We start from the raw sequence: 26,786 nt of genomic DNA on the forward strand, positions 1-26,786 counted from the left end.
GTAGACACGGGAGACTTTTCATTTTGTTTTGTACTAGGAAAAATTCTTCTGCCTTGTGATCCTGTTGATCGGTGACCTTACCCCCAACTCTGTGCTCTCTGAAACATGTGCTGTATCCACTCAGGGTTAAATGGATTAAGGGTAGTGCAAGATGTGCTTTGTTAAACAGATGCTTGAAGGCAGCATGCTTGTTAAGAGTCATCACCACTCCCTAATCTCAAGTACCCAGGGACACAAACACTACGGCCGCAGGGTCCTCTGCATAGGAAAACCAGAGACCTTTGTTCATTTGTTTATCTGTTGACCCTCTCTCCACTATTGTCCTATGACCCTGCCAAATCCCCCTCTGTGAGAAACACCCAAGAATGATCAATAAAAATAAATAAATTAAAAAAAAAAAAAAGATGTTTTATCTGGCTGAGCACAGTGGCTCTAACCTGTAATCTTAGCACTTTGGGAGGCTGAGATGGGTGGACCACTTGAGCCGAGGGGTTAAAGACCAGCCTGGGCAACATGGTTAAACCCTGCCTCTACAAAAAATGTACAAACTAGCTGGGCATGTTGGGATATGCCTGTCATCCCAGCTACTCTGAAGGCTGAGATGGGAGAATCGAATGATCCTGTTAGGCTGAGGCTGCAATGAGCCATGATTGTGCCACTGCACTTCCAGCTTGGGCAACAGAGCAAGACCGTGTCTCAAAAAAAAAAAAAAATTATTTGCATTGACCTTGGTGAATCCGATGACTATGTGCCTTGAGGATGGTTTTTTTGTATAGTATCTGACTGGGGTTCTCTGTATTTCTTGTATTTGTATATCAACCTCTCTAGCAAGATTAGGGAAATTTTTGTGGACTATATCCTCAAATATATTTTCCAAGTTGCTTATTCTCTCTCCTTCTCTTTCAGAAATGCCAGTGAGTCATACATTTGGTCTCCTTACATAATTCTATATTTCCCAGAGGTTTTGTTCTTTTTTTCTAATTAATTTTCTTTATTTTTGTCTGACTGAGTTGATTTGGTGAACCAGCTTTCAAGCTCGGAGAATCTTTCCTCAGCTTGGTCTATTCTGCTGTTAATACTTTTGATTATATTATGAACTTCTTGTCGTGAATTTTTCAGCTCAAGTTCAGTTTGGGTCTTTCTTAGAATGGCTATTTCATCATTCAGCTCTTGGATCATTTTACTAGATTGTTTGGCTTCCTTGGATTGAGTTTCAGTTTTCTCCTGGATCTCGGTGAGCTTCCCTGCCATCCAGATACTGAATTCCATGTATGTTATTTCAGACATTTCAGACCGGTTAAGAACCATTGCTGGGGAGCTAGTAAGTTCCTTTAGAGGTAAGCGGACACTGTGCCTTTTTGAATTGCCAGTGTTCTTGTGCTGATTGATTATTTCTCATCTGGGAAGGCTGGTGTTCCTTCAACTGTGGTGTAAGTTAAATATAGTCATCTGGCTTTATTTCTCGAGGTTCGCAGAGGTCTAAGGCTCTGTACAGAACATTTGTTTTTTGTTGAATTCTTGCCCTCGATTTCTCAGTAGCGGGACAATCAGTAGTTTTTTGTTGTAGTTTGGGCTGCGATCCAGTAGATGGCACTTGAGAGCAATGGGCAGTAGACAGGCTCTTAGCCACATGACTCTTGTGTATCCTTGCATTTGCAGCTTTATACTGTGGTGCTGGGGGACAGAGGTGGGTGACCTCCTCACCAAGTCCACTCCTGGGCCTTGGGGGAGCCACCTCTGATTACTGGCACTGTGCTCGTGATTTTGTTGCTGTCGTTGTTAGGTCTTTTGGGCTACAGGGCTCCCTTGGGGGAAGGCCTGGAAGGGAGAAAGGCCACATCCTTACCAGACAAGCCCTGTGGAGGGAGGTATCCCTAGGCCCCACACCAGCCAGCAAACCTGTACAACTCACCTCTTTCAGTTTTCTGAGAGTGTGGGCTCCTCCTCTACTCAAGTACTAAGCACAGACCCCAGCTCAGCACTCCTGAGCTGTGGGCTGCAGCCTTGGTGCACCAGGACCTGCTCATAGCTCCCTCCTCCAGATCCTTGGGGTTGGGTTCCAGGTGCACTGGCAGATCCAAAGGACTCCCAGCCTTCCAGAACACACTCAGGTGGAGTAAAGCACCCAGGCCAGGCAGCTGAGGCTGCACTGTGTACACATTTCTGTGGGGTGGCCAGTCAGGGGCCCTGTGAGGGCACTGTGAGGGGCTTGTGGGCAGACAAGTCTGCAGGACAGACATGCCCCAGTCCCATGGGGTAGCAGGCCCTGCATTCTTCCTAGTAGTTAGCTGAGACCAGAGCCTCTCCAAAAGAGGTGAGGAGCCCTTGGGGGTGGATGCTTATGGCCAGGCTCCACTGGAGCTGTCCCATGCTCATAGGTCCCCAGCTTTGCACTCGCTGTAGCTCCCTCTCTGTCTAATCTCCAGAGAGATTCCCCTTCCAGCCCAAACATCCACAGAGGGTGGGGTCCCCTGCAGCTAGGATCCCAGAGTTCTGTGGCGAGAGTGGGCAGTCCCAAAGTCCCTTCACTCACCTTCTCCAGGCACCGTCTGGGGCCGAGAACCAGCCATAGTGTTTGGCACCTGTATTAGTCCATTCTCGCACTGCTATAAAGAACTATCTGAAACTGAGTAATTTATAAAGAAAAGAGGTTTAATTGGCTCATGGTTCTGTGGGCTGTACAGGCTTCTGCTTCTGGTGAGGCCTCAGGAAACTTACAATCATGGCGAAAGATGAAGGGGAAGCAGGCACATTTTCACATGCCTGGCAGGAGAGAGAGAGCATGAGGGGGGAAGTGCTACACACTTTCAAACAACCAGATTTCTTAAAACCAACCATGCTGGCGCCTTGATCTTGGACTTCTAGCCTCCATAATGGTGTGAAAATAAATTTCTGTTGTTTAAGACACCCATTCTATGGCATATTGTTATGACAGATGGAGTTGACTAAGACAACATGCCTTTCATTCATTCACTTACTCATTTATTTATTCATTCATTTATTCAACAAATATATATTGAGTATCTGCTATGCACTAGGCACTGTGCTATGTGTTTTGTTGAGGACACTGAGGAACCAAACAAATGTGGTCCCTGCCCTCATGGAGCTGATTATTTAAAAGATACACATGAAAAAGATGATTATTTCAAGTTGTGAAAAGTGCTGTGGAGGAAAAGTACAGAGCACTATAGGAACATATACTAGGAAATTAACTGGAGTCACTTATAAGAGCAGTGAGTTGAAAATAACCTGCACAACCATGTAGTGGAGAATGGTTCAAGAAATATCAATTCATCTACTTGAAGGTTAATTACAAAGCCATTTAAATGTCCTTTTGTAAAGTATGAGAAATTGCTGGTGATTTAATGTTAAGGGAAAAAATGGATAAAAATTTGTGGGCCCAGTATGACTAAAACTGGGAGATAGAGGGAGAAAAGAGAGAGAGAGAGAGAGAGAGAGGTTAACTCCTCCCTCCTCCAAAATTTAGGCATGAAAGACAAAGAATGGAGGAAGAAATGGTAAGATATAACTACATTTATTAATTCATTAATGGTTTATTTTCTTTTTCTGCTGGTTGGGAACTTCTCTCATCCATTAAATCATAATGAATAATATACTTGATAATATATGTCATCTAAAGCAACTAATGCTATTATAAGTTTGGAGAAATGTTTGTCTAAACAGTAAAATATTCATTGGCAGAAGAGCTTTTGTAGCTTTAAGAACACCATTTTACTACACAAACCCTAAATTATCAAGTGATTCACCTACAAGTTATTGCTACAGCCTGAGCCCTGTCAACAGGTCACAAAACCAGGAAGAGGCAGAGTTGAAATGAGATCTCGTGTCTTCTGAGAAATACCCCTTCTGTTTAGAGCCATTCATAGCATTATCATAAGTAAGGACAAATAGTGTTCAGAAAGAGGGAAGTGAAATATTCTGATTTGGTCTGACTCACCTTGAAACCAGACTCTTTTGCTAGATCTCCTGGAATTGCCCCCTACCTTACCTTTCTCTCATTCAATTATTCTTCAAATATTATTGAGTACTGACTATCAGACAGGAGTTTTTCTAGGGCTTGTAGGCGTGACAGAGAACAACAACAACAATAAAACCCTTGCCCTCAAGTTGCTGATATGAAGGAAACAACCATAGGGAAAAAAGCCAGAGGAAATCCATGTGGAGGGAACAGTTATTGCAAAGGCACTGAGATAGATTTTCCCTAGTGATTGTTGATGAGGTCTTTGCTTCAGCCCTTCTTGGAGATTATATATATATATATAAAATATATATTATTATATAATATATTATTATATATAATTATATATGATATAAAGAATTATATATATTACATATCATATATAATATAATATATTATATATTATATTATATATTATTATATATAATATGTTGTATATTACATAACATATTATATATTATATAATATATTATATATTATATGTTATATAATATATAATAATATATAATATATAATTATATTATGTACTATTATAATAATTATAATAATATGAATATTATATTATAATTATAATAGACACATATAATAATAATTATAATAATTAGCAGATTATTATATAATAATATTAATAACATTATATAATATAATATGCAATCTATTACTATATAATGTATTAATATATAATATACAATCTATTACTATATAATGTATTAATATATAATATACAATCTATTACTATATAATGTATTCATATATAATATACAATCTATTACTATATAATGTATTCATATATAATATAATATACAATCTATTACTATATAATGTATTCATATATAATATAATATACAGTCTACTACTATATAATGTATTCATATATAATATAATATACAATCTATTACTATATAATGTATTCATATATGATATAATATACAATCTATTACTATATAATGTATTCATATGTAATATAATATACAACCTATTACTATATAATGTATTCATATATAATATAATATACAACCTATTACTATATAATGTATGCATATATAATATAATATACAACCTATTACCATATAATGTATTCATATATAATATAATATACAACCTATTACTATATAATGTATTCATATATAATATAATATACAACCTATTACTATATAATGTATTCATATATATTATTATATACAACCTATTACTATATAATGTATTCATATATAATATAATATACAACCTATTACTATATAATGTATTCATATATAATATAATATACAACCTATTACTATATAATGTATTCATATATAATATAATATACAACCTATTACTATATAATGTATTCATATATAATATACAACCTATTACTATATAATGTATTCATATATATTATTATATACAACCTATTACTATATAATGTATTCATATATATTCTTATAAACAATCTATTACTATATAATGTATTATTAATATATATTATTATATACAATCTATTACTATATAATGTATTATTAATATATATTATTATATACAATCTATTACTATGTAAAGTATTATTAATATATATTATTATATGCAATCTATTACTATATAATGTATTAATTTATATTATTATGTATCATCTATTACTATATAATGTATTAATATATATTATGATATACAATCATCTATTACTATATAATGTATTAATATATATTATTATATACAATCATCTATTACTATATAATGTATTAATATATATTATTATATACAATCATCTATTACTATATACTGTATTAATATATATTATTATATACAATCATCTATTACTATATAATGTATTAATATATATTATTATATACAATCATCTATTACTATATAATGTATCAATATATATTATTATATACAATCATCTATTACTATATAATGTATTAATATATTATTATATACAATCATCTATTACTATATAATGTATTAATATATATTATTATATACAATCATCTATTACTATATAATGTATTAATATATTATTATATACAATCATCTATTACTATATAATCTATTAATATATATTATTATATACAATCATCTATTACTATATAATCCATTAATATATATTATTATATACAATCATCTATTACTATATAATCTATTAATATATATTATTATATACAATATCTATTACTATATAATCTGTTTATATATTATTATATACAATCATCTATTACTATATAATCTCTTAATATATATTATTATATATAATATCTATTAATATATAATCTATTAATATATTATTTACAATATCTATTACTATATAATCTATTAATATATATTATTATATACAATATCTATTACTATATAATTTATATCTATTAATATATATTATTATATATAATCTATTACTATATAATCTATTAATATATATTATTATATACAATCATCTATTACTATATAATCTATTAATATATATTATTATATACAATCTATCTATTACTATATTACCATATAATCATCTATTAATATATATTATTATATACAATCTAATCTATTAATATATAATCTATTAATATATATATCATTATTATATATAATATATAATAATATGTGTGGGCACTGGCTGCACCCTGCATGGATTTGTTTTCAGCTGTGATAGGGCAGCATTGAGTTCAAGGTAAAGTCCCCCACTTGCTGCACTCTCCCTCCCCAAAGTGCACAGACTCTCCACACTGGTGGATGGAGGAGGTGTAGCATTGGTGGTTCCAGACTACTTCTCTTGCCCTGTGCAATGCCTCTTTCAGTGATATGAAGTTAAAACCAGGTGATGTGATTGCTCACCTAATTCTTGGTTCTTGTGGCAGTGTTTTTTGTGTGCAGATAGTCGTTAAAATCTGGTGTTCCAGTGAAGGGAGATGGGATGAGTGGTGTAGGTTTCTATTCTGCCATCTTCATCTATCCCCTGCCAAGGTGACTTTCCCTTCACCCAGTCAATGTGAATGTGTAGGAAACTTTCTTGTAACCATTAGAGTTACAACTTAGGTTCCACATGGTATTATAATCAAATTGACCTCATCTGTTATGATAAGATGGCTCACAACACTGTGTATGCTACCATGTGTTGGGCAAGGGTTTTATTCCTCTGATTAAAGCAACAGTGGTGGAACAGTAATGGAAGTAGAAAAAAGTGGTGAATTGATTTGATTCTTCTCAGTTTGTCCAACTAGATATATGCTTCTCTGCAGGGCTGTGTGTTCCAGAAGGCTGATACCATGGAAGACATCACCTTGGCTTCCTGGCTGTCTGGTTAGTGATTTCAGCAATGAGAGGCAGCAGCTAGAAATGAAAGAGTAGAAGAAGAGAGTGTCTCCTGACACTGTGTGCATGGTCTCCAGTCAGCCTCTGATTCCTGTGAGTCAGCTGCATCCAGATTCCCACCCCCTTCCCCGTCCCGAGAAGGTTACATTTGGCCGCCACTAAGATCTCCTGAGAAACATCTCTTCAGAGGAATTTTGGCCAAATCTTCTCTCCCTCTCCTACAGCCACTTTCCTCCTGAATTTCTTCCTTGTGAGTGTCACTTCTGGAAACAAAAGTCAAGTTCTCTAGGTGAACACTGAGTAGCCCCAACCTTCCAGTGAATTTGAAGTGTAGGAAGTTTTCCTCGTTTAAACTCGGCACAGCCTCCAATCCCTGGGAAGCATGCCTCTCTGGTCTCCAACCCACCCAGACTTCCAGTGTGAGTAGACACCTGTAGGTGAGTGAGTGGTCAGAGGTCACATGATTGTGATTGCCTTCTTTACCAGGCCTCCATTGTTAGGCAACTCCTTGCAAGATGGGAAACAGCTGGTACCAATTGTTTTGGGGCACTAGTCAAGTCGGAAAGTGGACAGAGTTCCACTTGAATGTGCTGCTGCTCTAGTTTGGATAACTTTACTGTCTATGTATATACCCAAGTACTGCTTGGCACAGTTGGGTTTCTCTTTGGTACATAATTCTGTGCTACTTGTTTTCTCACTCAGTATGATGGTGAGATTTATCCACACATAACTCTGTATCCTAAATTCTGTCTCTTCTGTTGTGTGGCCATGGAGTGTAGGAGGTTGGCTGTTATCGGCCTCTGCTCCTGTGGGTTTGGCTCCTTCTTGCCCTACCTGCTGCCCTTTCAGCCTCCATTCCCCACCTATTCTCCACCTCACAGCCACTGTTTGATGCTGGGCTGCAGGTAAATAGTCACCGACATAGCAGTGTCCAGGCAGCGTTCCTCCCAACGGTGCACCCAGGAGGCCCCTCTACCTGGCAGCCTCTAACCCCTCCTCTCCATCCTACAGCCAGCTGCATCCTCTGAGGAGAGGCTGGTGGCTCTTTTTTGGCGATGCTGCATCAGTGCAGGGACAGAGAAGGTGACAGGGACAAAGAGGACGGTGAAAAGGACATAGAGCAGTTTAACTTCGTACCACATGAAAAATCTGGAAGAGACCTGGCTAAGGGGAGAGAGAGTAACAGCCCCTTAGATGTAGGCGGGGGAGGGGACACAGGAAGGGGCCTTGGGGAATGCTGGACAGGTTGTGAGAACACAGGGAATTGGGGAGGAGGGGAAGAGGGGACAGAGGACTGCTTGCAGGGGCTTATCTTGCAGCTCACGTGAAAGGACAAGAGAAATGCTTGGAATCTGTGATGGCTTTAATGGTTCACCTTATGTAAATTTCATCTCACTCCTCACTTAGGCTTGCCCATGTTTGCCACGGCTCTGACCTCTTTGCTCTCCCTGTCCCCTCTTCAGCTTTAACTCTCACTTGTCAGTGACCAATTGCCCACATAGTTCCCATTTCAGGTTTCTCAGAATGAGTGTCTGACTTGCTCAGCACATTCTTTGGGGACAGAGCTTCTTCAATGGGAGCCATCTCATGTGTGTTGTTGTCCTACCAGGTGGCTTCACTTCAGTCAAATGAATTATCTTTGGCTGTGGCCTGAGCAGGTTTGTTTGACATGACACAAAAAAGTGACCAGAGCATTCTATACTTTCCTGGGGACAAAGGGCAGAGCGGTTGCCTCTGGAAGGCTCTGTGGATATGACATTGGCAGTATTAAAACATATCCCAAACCCCCAGGCCAACTGTTGGTCTGCTCTTAAACAATGTCTTTTCACTAGGACAAGCATTGGGTTTTAGAGGGGAACACCAGGGCAGTCTCTTCAAAATGGCTAGGGAGAAGAGTCTTTGGTCCTTGAATGCCAAGTACTACATCACTTTGACTTTGCAGTGTTTTTCAGATTGATGGTGGGAGAGATCTGGTGTGCAGCATGATCTCACCCTCTCCCCTGGGTCTAAGCACCCCTGCACAGCGTGTTAGGATGAACAGAAGCCCCTTCCAGTGTAACCCAAGAACACCCTGTCAGCAAACACACATCCAACCTCAAGGAGTGAAATGACAGACTCTGTTTTAATGACTCAAACATGGGAGGAGTTTATTGTTCTAATTATATTTAATGTCTCAAAAATCTGGGCAGGCTTCAGCACGTAAGCCACATGACCTTTTATCCAAGGCCATGTCCACGCTAGAGTTGCTTTATGACAGCATCCACACCCATCTTGACAGGTCGATGTCACTTCTGTGCCTGCCCAGTTGTCTGTTGATTAAAAAGATCAGCACATTTTCGGTGGGCTTCTTGCGTTTGAAGGATTTGTCTGACTTCTTGATGTTCAGTGCGGGCTCCCTGGGACTGCCTTTAGGGACTTCTTTATCCATGACGTGTTGACTCCACCCAACCTCAGTAAAACAGCACAACCGAGGAAGTCTGAAAAAGATGATGTATTCTAGGTAATCAAGTGTACCCGGCAACCTCTTCCTCACTGGCACAAAACCACACACACACACACACACACACACACACACACCCCCATACACACACACACTGCTACCAGCAGTAGTCACAGGAGATTGCTTTGGGTCATCATCTGATTTGAAGCACCAACCATATTGTTTCTTCTATCTGTCTTACACATGGGGCTGTGCAGCAGCCTGATGGGACCCGGGACATTAAAGACACACTATTGCATCCCTCTAATCATTACCTGACACACACAGGCTTGTTAGATTGTACTCAAAACACTACCTCATAGCTCAAGTGTCATTGTGATTCTTATATCCACACTAATTTTAACTCAATTCTATGTTGCTCTTTTTCAGAGCTGCCTTCTTCTCACCTCTGAGTTTTCCCTGTACCTGGGATATGGGCTTCCTTCTGAACTCCATTATTCATGTTATGCAGAGTAATTCTCTTTGGTAAATCTATCCATAACAAAGTTCAGTACTTTACATTTGCATTTCTTCATTCTACAACTTGCAGGCCGCTATAATTTGCTTCCTCATTCCAAATCTCTTTATGTGACTTTAGCTTCAAATAGGATTTGCCTCCTTTGAAAATCACTGGTGAAGCAGGTGTGAATCTTACTCCAAACCCCTGTGTAAGAGATAAACTGGACATTCTCAAGTACTACCTAGTTTCTGTTTCTAAGGTCCATCCTGCTGATTTTCCATCCTGGGAACGTAATCACAGTGGCTTAAAGATTGTACTCACCTCTGATGCCTGGCCCTGCCTCATCCCCAAAAACCCAGTTCTGCATTTCATTTGAATCTAGCACAGTGCCAAGGCTAGGGGTGGATGCCCACTGTGTTCTCTATTTTGACCTCCCAAGAGAGACTAAAAGACTTGCCCAAGTGACAGAGAGGTGAGATTGGAACTGAGAAAGCCTATATCTGAAGCTTCTGCTTTTACCCACTGCTCTATAGTGTCTCTGTATCAGTTTGAACAAATGACTCTCTGATAACCTCCCCCACTTACCAAACAGGGTTGGGGTTTATCAGGTAGGTTAGTTAGTTAATGGCACAAAAGGATGCTCTATGATCTTGGTATATCAGGATATTTTACCTGTGAGACCACTCAGGTTTCTTCTGAAGAAAGATCTGGGCCAGAGGGTAAACAGTAACAGCTTGGCACTCCCTCTCTTTCCTTGAGTCCCAGGGCCTGATTGGTTCAGCACCAAGTGAAGTCATAGTCACTATGGTGACTCACAATTGTCCTCAGAACCTAGTGCCAACAGTCTGCAAGATTCAAACACTGGCCACCATGCCTGGCTTCCTTCTGGTTCAAGCCTGAATAAGGTGAGTGGAAGTTGCTTGGAGAGGAGGTGGGTATATCCTGTGGCTGGGTGCCATCTGCATGTCTCCTTCCTAGACAGAACCCTCAACTACCCTGGCCTCAGAGCTTGTTCCTGGCTTGTATAAAATCCATTAAAATTTCTCCTTTCTATAAATAAACAGCACCCATTGCATCTTGCCTTGTCCCCTGGGTAGTGATCAGCAACTTTGTCCGCCATGTTCCAATCCAGGAATTAGTTCCAGGTCGAACTTCCTACTTGCTTCTCAATCTTGCATCCATTTTTGGTCATGACTCTGCAGGTACTCCTTCTATAATACACAATTCATGTAAATGGAGTGTTTAGTTGCAGAAATTGAACACTGCAATTAAACATTGCTGTGTCTCCCACACTTATCTAAACCCTCCCAAAGCTCAGTGCAGTGGAGCCCCTCCCAAAGCTCAATGCAGTGCAGCTTCACACCTTTATTCTGTGGACCTGGGATGCAGGTGGGCTTTTAATGCTTTGGAAAATCTTATGCTAAAACTGGACCAGTTCCTTGAGACATACTCATATGTCTCAAGCCATATTCCCTTCCAAGTCTCTGATCTAGAATAACTACATTGTTGCCATTAAAGTGTGACCCATGTGGATATTGTCTAGATGCTGGACATGGATTTTCCAGGCTGTCAGAGGGATAACGGTGAGGACAGCGCTTTGTGTTTTTTGTAGTGTGGTTCTCATGAGGAACTAAAATGACTATTATGAGATGTGGCTTGCCTCCACACTGGCTGCCCACTCAGTCTTATGTAAGAACGGAGGAAATTGACGTTACTGTAAAGTGACCCAGGTCGCACACTCCCTTTCTTGAGTGGCAGGGAAGGAAGGCTCACTCCTCCAGGTTTTCTCCTAGCCCCCGTAGAACCATGCTTTACATGGTTCTGAACACCCTGAGGCCGTGTTCAGTGTTCTAAACAATTTGGAGAGGGAAGAGAACATATTGGTGTATTTTATTAACAAAGAAAGTGGAAAACTGTCTTTCTTTTAAGGAATTGACATCCTAGAAATCCAAGTCAATCACCTAGGAAATAGAGCCAGGAGAGGCTGATTGAGAGAAGTTAAATGCATAAAAACTTTGCATACTAGGTCAGGCACAGTGGCTCTCACCTATAATCCCAGCACTTTGGAAGGCTGAGGGGAGTGGATCGCTTGAGCCCAGGAGTTCAAGACCTCCAGTTGGCCTTGGGTCATATCCAGCATGTTCCAACTGTAAGACAAAAAGCCCCTAAGGCAGAGAGTCATGGTGATTGCCATAAGCAGCCCTGTAGATGCAAGGATGAGATGTAGCTCTGCAGGGCCAGAGTCTAAATACATAAGTCAGTGTCAGAATCTTTTTGGCACTGTCTGTTCCTTAAATAGGTCAATACTCACCGTTTGTGAAAATTTTCATTGAACTGGAGCTACGTTTCCTTTCTATACATAGCATGTTTAAAAATTTTTTTTTTTAAAGCGACCCAGGTCACACACTCCCTTTCTTGAGTGGCAGGGAAGGAACGCTCAGTCCCGCAGGTTTTCTCCTGGCCACATAGAACCGTGTAAAGACCCTGAGGCCATATTCATTGTCCTAAACAATTTGGAGAGGGAAGATAACTTATCGGTGTATTTTGTTAACAAAGAAAGTGGAAAACTATCTTTCTCTTAAGGAACTGACATCCTAGAAATCCAAGGCAATCACCTAGGAAATAGGTCAGGAGAGGCTGATTGATAGAAGTTAAATGCGTAAAAACTTTGCATACTAGGTGAGGCACAGTGGCTCTCGCCTATAATCCCAGCACTTTGGAAGGCTGAGGGGGGTGGAGCGCTTGAGCCCAGGAGTTCAAGACCAGCCTGGGCAACATAAGGAGACCCCATCTCTACAATAAAAATAAATGAATACATAAATAAATTAAAAATTTGCACAGTCTTCCAATAAATAGGGAATATCATAGATTTAAGCTATCCCATTTACATTGGTTGCAAACGTTATGAAACACCTAGAAAAATAATGAAGGTAAATATAAGGAAAACACACATGCCACTTTTTATGAGCCTTCAGTTTGAATAGTCACATAATATTTTAAAATACTACATTTTTCTTAAGAGGAAGATCAGTTTTTTCAATGGCATCAATTCGCCTCTAAATAAATCAGTATATCCAGTACAATCCTAATGATAGTTTATAGCAGAATTTTGAGTGTGTGTGTAACTGGAAGATCGGATGAAATTATATTCCAAAAAAATGTGAAGGATTATGCAAGAGGGGTAGCTTGTCATTCTGGACTCAAAACTTACTCTGTAGTATTGGTGAATGAGACAAGAATTGATAGACATGTCCATGGACCAACGAAGAGATTCTAGAAATATACTCATGCATATGTGAAACTCAAATAAATTTAAAAATCACAAGTTGCCACAAAGCTGACTTTTATGATCGTGTGTGTGTGTGTGTGCACATGCACGCATGTGTGTTAGGGAGGAGAAGTGCAGAGAGGCTTCTGGGGCTACTTGATGCTTCTCCTTCAGGTAATTCTAGATTCCATCAACTTTCACAGGTCCCTCTTCTGTGCTGTCTTCCTGAAGCCATCTGTGGAGTCAAGCAGTCATGGCTCAGGGACACTCTGAAGTAGGTCCCAGCACATCTGCATGGAGCATCAGGAGGAAGGTGGATGAATACTTAAGACCCAGCCTGGCCTCTAAATCGGTGCTGAGCGTTTTACTCAGTAGACAGCTTGGGAATCATAGAAACGATGCGGATCTGACAGAGTGGCTGTGGACACTGAAGCAAGCCATACCAGGGTGGACCTGGCCTTTGCCAACACGCCACACAATCAACCCACCTCTGCCCCCTGGGGAGGATGGAAAATCCAAGAAAATGGTGTGGATCAATAAATCCTTCCCCTGATGCAACCATTACAAGTGGAAGCTGTGTTCTCACTGCTTTTGGCTGGACATGGTCTTTGATCACCTGGTTTCTTGACTTCTGACCCGTCTCTGTGTTACCCGAGGCCACAGCAGATGAACTTTACCTACTCCCCTCCGAGAAGGTGTTTACTAACATTGTAGAGTCTGGGGATGTTGGAGACACGAGGGGCCCTGTTTAGAGAAGCTGGAAGGGCAGCTGAGTGGACACATGGAGAGGCCCTGCAACCCTAAATTTCTAGGGGGAGGGGCCTTTAAGGAGCCCACTTAGAGGTCTTGATTTGTCTCCCTTGAAGTTTGGGGGAGAGCATGGGTAGAAATTGAAATCAAATAAATTTAAAATGAGAGTGGCTTGCAGAGTGGGGAGGGAATTCTCGCAAGAGCTATACTTCTTAAATTGAGAAAAAAAGAAAGGCAGCTAAAGAGGTAACCAGAAATGCCCAGGAAATAACGAATGGTCTTTCAAGTGTTGGTGCAAAGTAACTTTGAGCCTACAATTCTACTTCTAGCCAGACATTCAAGTTCGAGGATAAATTAGCATACAACGTGTTCAAGTGTGGGTTCCCTGGAAATAGACCCTGAGGCACACTTGTGAGTAGAAAACACTTACTTGGGAGGGAGTCCCAGATAGCACAGGTAAGGGTGTGGGGAGGTGAGACATACAAGGAATGCAGCCAATTTAAGTGGGAGGAATAAGCTAGCAGGTTTCCACTGTGGGCGACTGGAGCTAATTCCCAGGGGAACCCTATGGGAGACTTTGTAGAACACTCACCTCACATTCATCCCAAGTGCAGAATGAGATGGCTTGGGGGTATTTAGCCACCAAATACCCAACCATTCTTGTTAAAGTACTTCCCCCATGGGAGATATAAATCCCTGTCACCTTCAGTTGGCCTTGGGTCATATCCAGCATGCTCTAAGGGTGAGACAAAAAGCCCCCAAGGCAGAGCGTCATGGCGATTGCCATAAGCAGCCCTATAGATGGAAAGGTGAGACCTAGCTCTGCAGGGCCAGTGTCTAAATACATAAGTCAGTGTCAGAATCTTTTTGGCACCGTCTGTTCCTTAAATAGTTCAATACTCACCGTTTGTGAAAATTTTCAATGAACTGGAGCTACATTTCCTGTCTATAGATAGCATGTTTTAAGTGTTTTGCCAGTTATCAATTTTAATTGGAAACTGATTGCAGGACCTCTGTCCCAGAGAATTGTGAGATACATGTTTAGCCATCGAAGGAGCATTGTAGACATCAAAATCTTGCCCTTGCGGAAGAGAAAGCAGGATTTTTGTAGTGTGTCCTGCCTGCAGATGTGCCATGCTGGGTGTTAGGCACAGGTCTCTCCCTGGGATTTCATGGAGATCTTGGGCTGCATTTGTCAGAAACTCTATTCTTGCCATTCAGCCTAGTGGAATCCAAGCTGCAGCGCCTCACCTCTTACTGAGGGGTTCCTCAGCACGTGGAATTTCAAGAACCTCCTCCTCTCCAGGTCTCCCATAGCAGCTGGAACTTTATTCATGTCCCTATCATTACTTTCTCTATGGAACGGGATGAGTAGCTGGTTAGGTTGCTCCCACCCACCTATGCCCATGCAGGCCCACGCTCAGCACACTGTCCCCATAGTGGGTGCCCCTGTCCCCAGGGATTCTTGGAAATGCTGTTCTGGGGTGGTGACTCCATTTCAGCACTGACATAGCCACTGGCAGCAACAGATGGCCTTCTCAAGCTTGTGTTGGGAGTCTAGTAATGAATCCTTTTTGTCGCAGTTCAGATGGGACTCGCAATGCCCAGCTCCACTGCTGTTGCTTTTCACCTTTCTTCTGTCTCCAGTCTTACAAGTCATTGATTATTGAAGAAATGCCAAGAAGCTGCAACAACTCCCAGCTGCTCTCTCTGAACACAATGTTAGGTGACTGGGGTCTCCTGTTCAGTTGAAGGGCTCCAGTTGAATGTCTTCTGGATTAGCTTTAAAAGAGTTGAATTAGACCAGGCCTAGTCCCCATTAACAGCAGTGCAGGCTATGGCAGCTTGGAAAGAGGCTATACTTAAGTGGGGTCCTATTCTTAGAGAGAAAACCAAGAGGGAGATTCAGAGCACGACCAGCGCAGCGTCAGTCAAAGCAAATTTGAGAAGGGAAAGGATCTTTGGAGTCTCACTGCCCATCCTTTATGTCAAATACCCCTTTTCACCACATTACATTATTCAATTATATTTCTGAAACTGTTTCATGGAATACTAGATCTATGAGATATTGCTAACTGTCCTGTAAACAATGTACTCTCTTGGCCAGTATGTTTGGGCAACTATTCTGTGCTATATCCCCCAGTGGGTGCTATACGAAGTCCATCAGTGTTGAAGACTCCAAGAAGCCCTCGTGCACTCCTTTACCACTCCTCCTACTCTTCCCCTTACTCTGTCTATTCATCTTCCTCTCCTCCTTCCCCAGCCTCTCTTCCTCTCCCTCCTCTTTTTTCTCTTCTTCTTCCTCAGGAGGCTATCTGGATACAGAGAGAGCTTAAATAAGATGACTGCACAAGAAGGATGGACCTGCCCCTTGGCTGTCTCATCTCCCTTGACCTTTGGATGTTGGCCATTGTCTGCCCTACACCTATGGTGGATATAATTGATTCTGCCTGGCCCTAGGCATACACCAGCGTCTGAGGCTGGTGTCTGCCGTTGCTGTTGTGGCTTGCAATTAGGAGAGTTACACGCTTTGGGTCTTCCTCTTTTCTGTCCCTGGCCTCATCTTGTTGAGCTGTTCTCTCAACTCTTCTGTGGAGTCTCTTTCTGGACCTGCAGCTATAACTCGTCTGTGCTACAAACGACTCATGGGGGACCCCAGGGCACCATGTCAGAACCTTGCTTTCCTAAGTGCCAGGATGTCATTTCTGAGCTCCTGTTGCCTCCTCCTGTTGGAGTGGAGCACTGAGAGCAGGTAGGTCTCCTTCCCAGGATGTGGGGCCAGGTGCTTTTCTGCTCTGGGTTTCCCCTGTCTTGAATCTCAATTCATGTTTCCTGTTCCAATATGCTTCCCTTCCTTTGCAAGCCTCTCAATACTTCACCATTTCCTTCCAGTGTCACTGTGTGCAGTTATGCATACAGGTGTGTGTGTGTGTGTGTGTGTGTGTGTGTGTGTGTCTGGGTAGAAGCTTCTGGAAGAGCCTAGTGGTTGAGTTGGGACGGTTATGGGAGCTACAGACACCAGGTGCTCTGGGGCTGGCCAGGGGCTTGGGTGGGGAAGTGCAGTGATGGGAGTGGGGCTGGGGTCAAGCAGGTGTAAAACCCTGCAAAGCAGCTCTTGGTGAGTCTGTCAGGGGAAGGGGACAGGCATCCAGTGGGAAGGAGTGGGACGGGAGTAAGGGCAGCATCTATAGTGCTGAGCTTTCCAGGAAGAAAGAGCAAATTCTCTATGCATGCAAAATATTTCAAAATTTAAAAGTTGAAGGGTAAGTTAAAAATAAAAATAAAGGTCAGGGATTAGGCCAACGTCAAAACATTGTGCTGAGGTTTGTAAGTTCTCCTGGGGGTGTATAGATGAACATTTCTAAGATTGCTTGAATGGGTACTGGGTTAGACAAATAAGTTAATGGATGTGTGATGGTAGAAGCCAGATTTCTCACTCTTGGTGAGGAAAGTTAGTGAAGTAAATGGGACAGCTACGATGACTCATGTGATAAGGGATTAGAGTTGGAGAGATTGGTATGAACTCATGCTTATGTTAATAAAGATAAAGAAGGGTAGATGTAGAAACATTTATAGGTATGTGTGTACACAAGATGTATTAGTGTCCTATTGCTGCTGTAACAAATTTCCACAAGTGTAGTGGCTTTAAACAAACAAAAATTTCTCTTAGAGTCTGGAGTTCAGAGGTCTAAGATCAGGTTGCTGGTTAGGGCTATGTTCCTTTTGGAGACTTTAGGGCAGAGTTCAATTCCTTGCTTTTTTCAGCTTCTAGGACCGGCCTGGCTTCCTTGTTTCATTATTCCTTGCTGGCATCACTCCAACTTCTTTCCATAGTAATATCTCCTGCGATGCACTCTGATCCCTCTGCTTCCCTCTTAAAAGTCTCTGTGGTTCATGTATTTGGGGATTAAAGAAGGAAGAGAAGGGACTGTGAAAGCCAGTCGCACAGAAGCTATACTGGGACCATGCTTGGACAGGGTTGTATGAGAGGCAAAGTCTCTGCAAGACACCTTCCAGAGACAGCAGCGTGGGGCCACCACCCAGAAGGGGATGAGGGCAAGGGGATTTCTGAGAAAGAGGAAGAAACCAGAGAGGGGGCTTACATGAGTAGGTGATGTCATCAGCAGCAAGGTGGGGAGTTCTCTGGGTCACAGAGCTTTGAAGGGCAGCAGTGGTTTGGGGGTCTTTTATAGCTATTGAGTTTGTCTTTTCTATGGTTAGCGGATATTGGGAGCAGTTTTGTGAGAGATGGAAAATAGGTACATTCTAAAGGACTTAAAAATACATTTTCAGATTATATTTAAAGAGACTGAATATATGAGAATGTGAGTGGCACCAGTGGGCTTTGAGGCAATAGTCCTAGCCTGCTGTGAAGAAGTAAACTACATGGGGATCATTTTAGGCCGATAGACAGGGTGCATTTCTGGCTCATTTATAGAACATGACGCTTGTGATTATATGTGGCCCACTCCCATAATGTGGGATAATCTCCTCATGTCACGATCTTTCACTTAATCATATTTGAAACTTTCTTTTTTCGTGTAAGGTAACATATTCACAGGTTATGGGGATTGTGAAGTAGACATCACTGGGGGATCACTGCTTACCTACCACACGCGAGTCAGCTTGCACACACATGATTTCTTGCTCTGTCAGCTGAGAGAGCCAAGAAGCAATGACACCCAAGTAGTAAAGAGCACACCTAGAGCCCAAACCTTGGTTTCTAATGTCATCCAACAATAAAAGGAACCAGGGCTCTTTGGCTAAACGACTGATTCCAAGGCTGAGCCTGGGATTGTGCAATATGAGCCTGGAGAATCTTGTAATACCAGTAAGCACACACACAAACACACACACAATGATGGGAGTATGGCAAAGAGACACAGGAGCCTACTAAAAGTGCTCCCAATGGCTAAAGCTGGAGCAAGCTGGGCAACAGAACAGATACAGTGCTTTTGGATTATAACTTAAAATACAAAATAAATATCCATGAGTCCATACTGATATAAATAAATAGGGCGAAGAGACAAATCTCCTTTGCAGAATAATTCCAGTTTTTCGCAGATATTTTACCCAAGATAAGGTGGAAAAGAACTCTCCCCTCCTTCAGCATATGCTGTGCGCAGTAACCTCCTTCCAAAGAGTAGAATATGGAAAGGCAGAAAAACATACCTTTACTGCTGAGAAACCTGATCCATACGACCTCAGCCAGGTGACCAAGGTTGAACTTAACTGTCATGTCATGTGGATTGTATGCTGTCTTGATAGGGGGTGATGAGAATGGCACTTAACTTTCTTGGTCTTCCTCTCGAAAACCCGTAACCCCAGTGTCATCATGAGAAAATCACCTGGCAAATCCCGGTCGAAAGACATTCTACAAAATACCTGGCCAGTAGTCATCAAAGCTGTCAAGAGTCATCAGAAACAAGGGAAGTCTGAGAAACTATCACAACCAAGAGCACCCTAAGACGGCATGATTATTTTAAATATAACGTAGCATCCTGTATGTGAGGCTGAAACAGAAAAAGGACATTTGATTAAAATGGAGGAAGTCTGAATAAAGTGAGGACTTTGGGTCATAATAATGTATTAGGATCGGTTCACTAACCGTATCAAATGCTAATCACACTTTAGTGCAAGATGCATAGGGGAAACTGGGTGAGGGATATGAGGGACCTCGCTGTACTATCTTCACAAGTTTTGTATAAATGTAAATCTCTTTTAAGGTAAAATGTCTAGATAAAACAAACAACAACAACAAGGCCACTGCCACATCTAGTCTGAAGACAACAAAACAGGAACATTGCCCAAGTCACAAAAGGCACCAAACACCTGCCATCCTGGCTGATGTGAGTGACTACTCCTTCTGTGCCAACAATAGCTTTTTTCAAATCTTCGTTCCTCTAGGATAAGGTTTACAAATATACCCAGTCACAAAATTACCCCCCACTTCCTGGCAGCATCCAATCCAGAGCCAAACCCTGCTTCAGGAAACCCTCCTCTAAATCACCTAGCTGAAGCCCAGATCTTATTTCTTTCTAACACTCTCTTCCTGAGAGTCTCCATGGTTCCCTCATGCCTTGCAGTCTCCTTTTGTTCTTTGAGTAATGAACTCAACTTGTTCATCAAGCAATAAACTGTACTCAGAAAGTTGAGCTTGTTTAACTACGGGTGTGTTCCTGGTGGTCTTTGACTGCAGAGTGGTGACAAGATAAAGAAAATGCCTCTAGCTTCTTGAAAATCCATTTTACCTCCCTGGAGACATCTTTACCTTTCAAAATTTCCCCATCCTCATGTGGCCTGTTCAACCCTAGTTTTGGACCTTTCCCCTGGCTGCCTTTATTCCTTTGGCATCAACCTTGCTCTCATCTTTAACTTTGCATTTTTGCAAACCTCTCTTCAAAAATTGTCCAGCATTTGATCCAACCACACGTGTTCTGCTCCAGTAAGTGGCTCTCTGCTGTCCTTGGCTGTACATGCTCACAGGAACCTAGGAGGATTTCCTATGCATGGGCAGTCTCCACTGGGAAAACAGTTGACCAAGCCAGTGGTTGGAGAAGGCACAGCGGTGTTGACTCACCACTGTGGGCATGTAATTACATGGCTGTATTTCCACCTCCCTGCCATCTTCCTAGATCACTTACCTTCAGGCCACACTGGGCAATTACTTATAAAATATGAACACCTTAAATGTCTATCAGGAGGTGCCTGTCTGAATAGATTTTGGTGAATCCATTCAGTGGATTACCTTGTAGCCATTAAAAAACATGTGGTGGATTTCTGTATAGTAATGTGTAAAGATGGCCACATACATCATTACAAGAAGGAAGCAAGCAAGTTGGAAGTGCGTACACTGCACACCCTGTGACGCCAGTTCTACAAACAATGGTAAGCTTTTTTAGTGTTTAAATATTTGGATGGATACATAATAAATAACATGCGGCCACAATGGAGTGTAACTGGAGAGAGAGACAATGTGATTTTTCCCCTGGGGGCTGTATATTTGATTGGTTTTCTGTGAGCACTGAAATGCTTCCTGTCACATTACATACAATCGATGCATAGAGTCCAGGGTAAAATTATATAGAACAACAGAAAATATGACCAGCTAAGTGTTAGAGGGGGCCTTTGATCTTTTTCCTCATAACTGGTATAAACAAAACTTGTTAAAATCCCACCAACCAAGTGAGATATCTATCTATACTTCCACTTTGAACTTTCCATTTGTAAGGGGGTTATCCATCAAGATGCTTGCCCTGTTTGCTTTCCCCAGGTAAACATATATCCAGACTGTGTTCGACAATGGATCCATGGCCGTGTGAGGTAGCAATTTCGTACTCGGATCCTTGTCATCGCCTTGCCACATTCACCTGCCTGTCCCCCTTGCCAGGGGGTTATCAGTTGGAATCAACTCACATGTCTATCAACAGGGGCCTGTCTGAATGAACTCTGGTGAGTCCGTTCTGTGGATGACACAACATTCATTGAAAGCAATGTGATGGATTTTTGTGTGCCAATGTGCAATGAAGCCCGTGTACATTCTAAAACGAAAAAAGCAAGTTTACAGGACAATGTATGTAATATGAAATTATTTTCGAAATGCCAGAGAAAACTTCTATAGCAAAATATCTGAAAGGAATCACGGAAATATAGAGATTGCCTCTAGACTTTAGAACTGGACAAGAGAGAAGTTGTGCTTTTCACTCGGTGTCCTGTATTTTGATATTTTTCAATGAGCATTTAAACATGTTTTGCCCCCACAAATATATTCTGTAAATGTATATTTTCAGCGTGAAGCAATATGGTAAAACAGAAAATGTAGCAAATTTAATGTGAAAGGGGGCCTTTTATGTTCCTGCATAACACGTCCAGCTAGAAAGTGTTAAAATCTCACGCTGTGAGGTGTTTGTTTCATGCAAGTACAGAGGATTCAGAAAGTGATTTTTAAAAGCAGATTGTGCTCACAGAGAAACAAATCTGTGAGGTTTTCCAACTGGGACGTGTTAATGACACAAGGCAAATGAGGAACCTTTAGCCAATATGGAAGTAAACACAGCACAGAACTCTCTTCAAAGGAAGCATAAACACACACATGCATACACAGGGCAAGCATCAAACTAACACAGACACAGACCTTTAACTGGTGCTCAACGTCTGTCCCCTGTACCCCTAGAGAACAAAATGGAAGCAGTGCTGTCTTCTAGGACCTCGCCTCAGAATCCACACAGCTTCACTTGTGCTGTACTATGTTAAAGCTGGCTCAACCTGTCAAGATTCAAGGGCAGGGGGCATAGACCCCCCGCTCTTGATGATAGGTGTAGGAGCTTCCTACTGCTGTATAACAAATGACCACAAATTTAGTGGCTGAAAACAGCACAAGTTTATTTTAGTACGGTTCTGGAAGACAGAAGTCTAAAATCGAGGTGCCAGCTGGGCCGAGTTCCTTCTGGAGGCTTTTCTGGACAAACTATTTCCTCACCTTTTTCAGCTTCCAGAGGACACCTGCGTTGCTTGGCTCAGGGTCCCTTCCTGGCATCACTCCAAACTTTAGCTCCTGTCCTCATATGTCCTAGTACTCACTCTGACCCTCCTGCCTCCCTCTTGCAAGGTCTCTTGTAATTACTTTGGATTGACCTGGATAATACCGCATAATGTCCCTAACTGAAGACCCTTGACATGATCACATATGCACACTTCCTTTTGTGTTGGAAGGTACCATATTAATCTGTTCTGGGGAATAGGTCTTGGACATCTTGAAGGGCATTTTTTCTGCCTGCCATAGATTGTTAGGACATCATTTACAGCCATCTTTAGCACAACCACAACAAAGAAAGTAACAAAGACCTGGAGACTTGTCAAGGCGCTTCAGTTGGTAAACATTTGGGAGATTTCTCAATGCTAATTATGTCATCTCTCATAACGAAGGGGAAGAATTGTAGCAAGAACCACAGATGTCCTTCACCCTTCTTTCCTGCCTTGGTGCATTGGAGGGCTCTTTGGCATGGGGGAAATTGCCCTGAGAGTAACATCTTGGGAGGAGGAACTTCACCCTGCCCAGGATAGACCGAAGAGGGCCAGCAGGTAGAGCAGTGGAGGTCTCGCCTCTCATACTGCAGACTAGGATGAGAGGCCTCCTGTCTTTCACTGCCTGCCTTTCATACTCTCTCCTTCTTCGTGAGGGAACCTAGTTGGGAAGAGATGTCCGAAGAAGAATTTTTGTAAAATGTAATGCTGATAAGACTCAAGAGACCACTCTCAGACCTGATGATACCGTCTGACTCTTTTTAAAAGGCCTCACATTTTAGTTCTTGAAGTCGTCTTCAATAATTTATACGTTCCTATTCTTGTGTTCAGTATTAGAGATGCCAATTGAAAGTAATTATCTAAAATATATCAATATGTTTGTAACATTTTAATACTCAAGATCCTTAACAATGTGAAACCAACGCTTGCTAGACCTCCGAGAAGTCCTGTCTGAACATGCAAACTGTAAACAATTGGATGGGAGAAAGGAACCCAGCAACATCCCCAAACCCAACTGTTAACAACCAAGAAGTGGGGGCTGAGTGAGCTTAGTATAAATGCAAAAGAGAGCCAGAGGGATGAGCTCTGGATGCATTCTACTTCACATCTGTTACAGAGGACTGGAGGACCAGAAGTAGAGGGCTGGCCCGGGTTTAAGGGTGAGCTTTGTTTATATATGGCAGTATTCAGCCCATATCACCGGGCTAGAAATGAGAAAGTGTTGCAAGAAGAAAGCCCGTGCAGTTTCCTGGAGGTGCCCATGACTGTTTCTGCTCGGGATGGCCTGTGTGCTGCAGGGGCAAGTGGACAAAGTCTAATGTCTCTCCTCCCTTACCTGATGCTGAGCTGCCTGGGGGCTGATTCCCCTGTGTATTCCTTACTTTCCTGGATTTTAGCCTAGACAACATACCTGGCACACTATGAAACCATCCCTGCAGACTCCGGGGCCGGGGGTGGGGGTAAGGGGGGTGGTCAAGGTTGCAAAAACCTTAGAGGGACCCCTACAGGTCCTCTCTATGTTCAGGAGGGAAGACAAGTAAGGGATTCTGGAGGAGACTGTTGTCAGCCTGATTTAGAGAGGCTTGGTCTTTCCTAGGTTTTCAATTTAACCTCCCTTTTCTATTGCTACCTTCATACCTAGGCAACTGTTAAGCATTACTCCGTAACAGAGAACTTCTCTATAGCAAAATCACTCTATGACAAAAGATTACAAATTGCTCTATAACAGCAAATTCTTAAGAAGGAATGGAGAGTACAAAAATGCAGGCATTCAGAATGGGGAGCAAGGCCATCTACTCTGTGTCCTGATGAAACAAAAGCAATTGTGAGTCCCCAGACTGCATGCTACAAGTGCGCTCTACAAATCAAATCCTGATTTTCTTATGGTCTTTAGGATATAAGCCTTCCAGAACATCTAAATAAACTTCAAAGGAGAAATGGAAGGAACCCCAACTATTAATCAAAGTGCAATATAACAAAAAATTGACCGGTACATGTCCACATTGTCCAGGTCTTGAGGCAAGGAGGAAATGAAATCGAAACTGAAAAGAGAAACGTGCAAAATCAGAAGTAAGAACATTGTCTATAACTTATGGAATGTGACCAAAGCTAGACTTAAAGTACAAGTCATAGCCTTAAATGCACTTATCGTTTCAAACAACATAGAAGGAGAGTACAATAGGCTGATATTTTTGGAAAGCTCACTGTGAATAGCACCTGCACACCAATATTTCATCTTCCTGCTATGTATGTGTTGGCCAGTGTTTCCTGTCCCTCGTAGTGCTTATGAGTTGCCATTATTTCTTCGAAATAGTCCATACTTCAAAGGTGGACTGTGTTGAAGGCTCAAAGCATGCACAAACAGAACACTGTGGTTGTATTGAAGAAAGTGATCCTGGCACGTGCTGGGGGCAGGAGTCAAGAGAGATACTTTTCGCCACCGTTCAGGGAAGCATCTCCAACCTCAATTGCTCAGACAATGTGGTAATGAGACTGAAATAGGAAGAGCATATGCCTGTCCACTTGATTAAAATATTGCATAGATAAAGATCAGTCGGGCACCTCATGCTTCCTGCTGTATGGTCCTGAGTTCTGAAAGGAATGCCACTGCTTACATACTCCTTACCCCTATGATGTGGTTGGCTTGGGACAAAGACATTTTTATCGAAATGATGAAGCAAGATCTGCCTAGGCAGAAAAATATGCAATGTAGGGCAGTGGCAAGGGTAGGTGAACATTTAATAGCAAAATGCAAAGCTATTCTCTTAAATGAGGTCGACGAAAACTCTACTTCCAAGACAGCCTACCGCAAGCAAAGGCCTTTATGAGTAACTGTTCATTTCTGTAGGACCTGTTTCCCTCAAGATATGCTTAGAGAACTCTCTAAAGTGTGCAGCTTGGTGCATCATATGGTCTGCTCTCTTTATGAAGCTTTTAGAGCAGTGCCTACATTTGTATGGCTTCTCCCACGTATAGATTCTTAAGCGAATAACAAGACTTGATCTCTGTCTGTAGCTTGTCCCGCAAGTATCACATATAAATGGTATCCCCTCAGCGTGTGTTCTCGGGTGCAAAAAAGAGCTGTCGACTGACTAAAGCTTTCCCCACAACTGTGACAACCTTGAGATTTTTCACCTGTGAAAGCATTCGGGTGTCCTGTCAGACTTGATCTAGGAGAAACACCTTTCCTGCACTCAAGGCACTCATACATTTCCTTATCACAACGTCTTCACAGGTGCTGTGAGGTGCGACTTATTATTCGCTTGTTATGCACTGTGCATTCACAGGGGTCTCCCACACGTGAACTGGCTGGTGCCGATAACGGTTGGACCTATGAGGGAATCCTTTCCCGCATTCAGGGCACTTGTGAGGCAGCTCTCTTGAATGAATGTTGAAGTGCCTAGAAAGTAGCTTCTCTCAAGCAAAACATTGTCTGCACTGAGAACTGCGGGATTCAAAGGGCGTGATTCAGTTACCTGACCCCAAGAGAGGTGGGCAAGTGTTCACTGAACGCCTGGGAAGAAAGAAAAGAAAAATGCAGCCTTAATCACGGTAAAGAGGTTTAGGATGTCGCTTGGGAGCTTCTACCTTTCCACTAGGCATCGAAGATGGCTCTTCTTCTTCCCCATCTCTCTGTTCTCCTTGGAGCGGGGTGACATCTGCAATTCCTATCTCTTCTCTCGGGTTTGATATTGGCAAAGAAAATGAAGAAAAAATGTCAGAGCAGAAAAAAAAAAAAACTGGAGAGCGTGTATTCATTTTTTGTTTCTTTAGACAGGAATGCACTTCATGGTCGCAATTTACAGAAAGACTGTGAATGGCCCGGGCATCACCCCGCGCCCCCCAAGCCCCGAAGAGCAGCTACTGGGTGACACGACGTCTGTGGACTGTCAGAGTCCCTGTGTAGCAGAGACAGCGGAGAGCTCAAACCCAGAGGTGCCTCTCAAGCCCAGAACCCACAAGCAAGAGTCCCGCAGAGAAACCTCCTCATTGTTCTCAGAGTTCAATTGTTTTAATTTTTAGCTCCCACAAATGAGTGAGAAGATGC

General features: G+C 41.8%; 1 protein-coding gene across 1 annotated transcript in view; it reads right to left on the reverse strand.

The window, feature by feature from the left end:
* Positions 1-9,299: 9,299 nt before the first annotated feature.
* ZNF75D (zinc finger protein 75D) overlaps positions 9,300-26,786 on the reverse strand; it is a 222,969-nt gene continuing 205,482 nt past the window's right edge. The window contains exon 2 of the mRNA XM_063601653.1: positions 9,300-9,735. Coding sequence (XP_063457723.1) covers positions 9,507-9,735 — 229 coding nt within the window. The 3' untranslated portion in view covers positions 9,300-9,506. The remainder of the gene's footprint in view (positions 9,736-26,786) is intronic.

The sequence above is a fragment of the Pan paniscus genome, chromosome X (assembly GCF_029289425.2).
Source record: "Pan paniscus chromosome X, NHGRI_mPanPan1-v2.0_pri, whole genome shotgun sequence".
In the NCBI taxonomy this organism is placed as follows: Eukaryota; Metazoa; Chordata; class Mammalia; order Primates; family Hominidae; genus Pan; species Pan paniscus.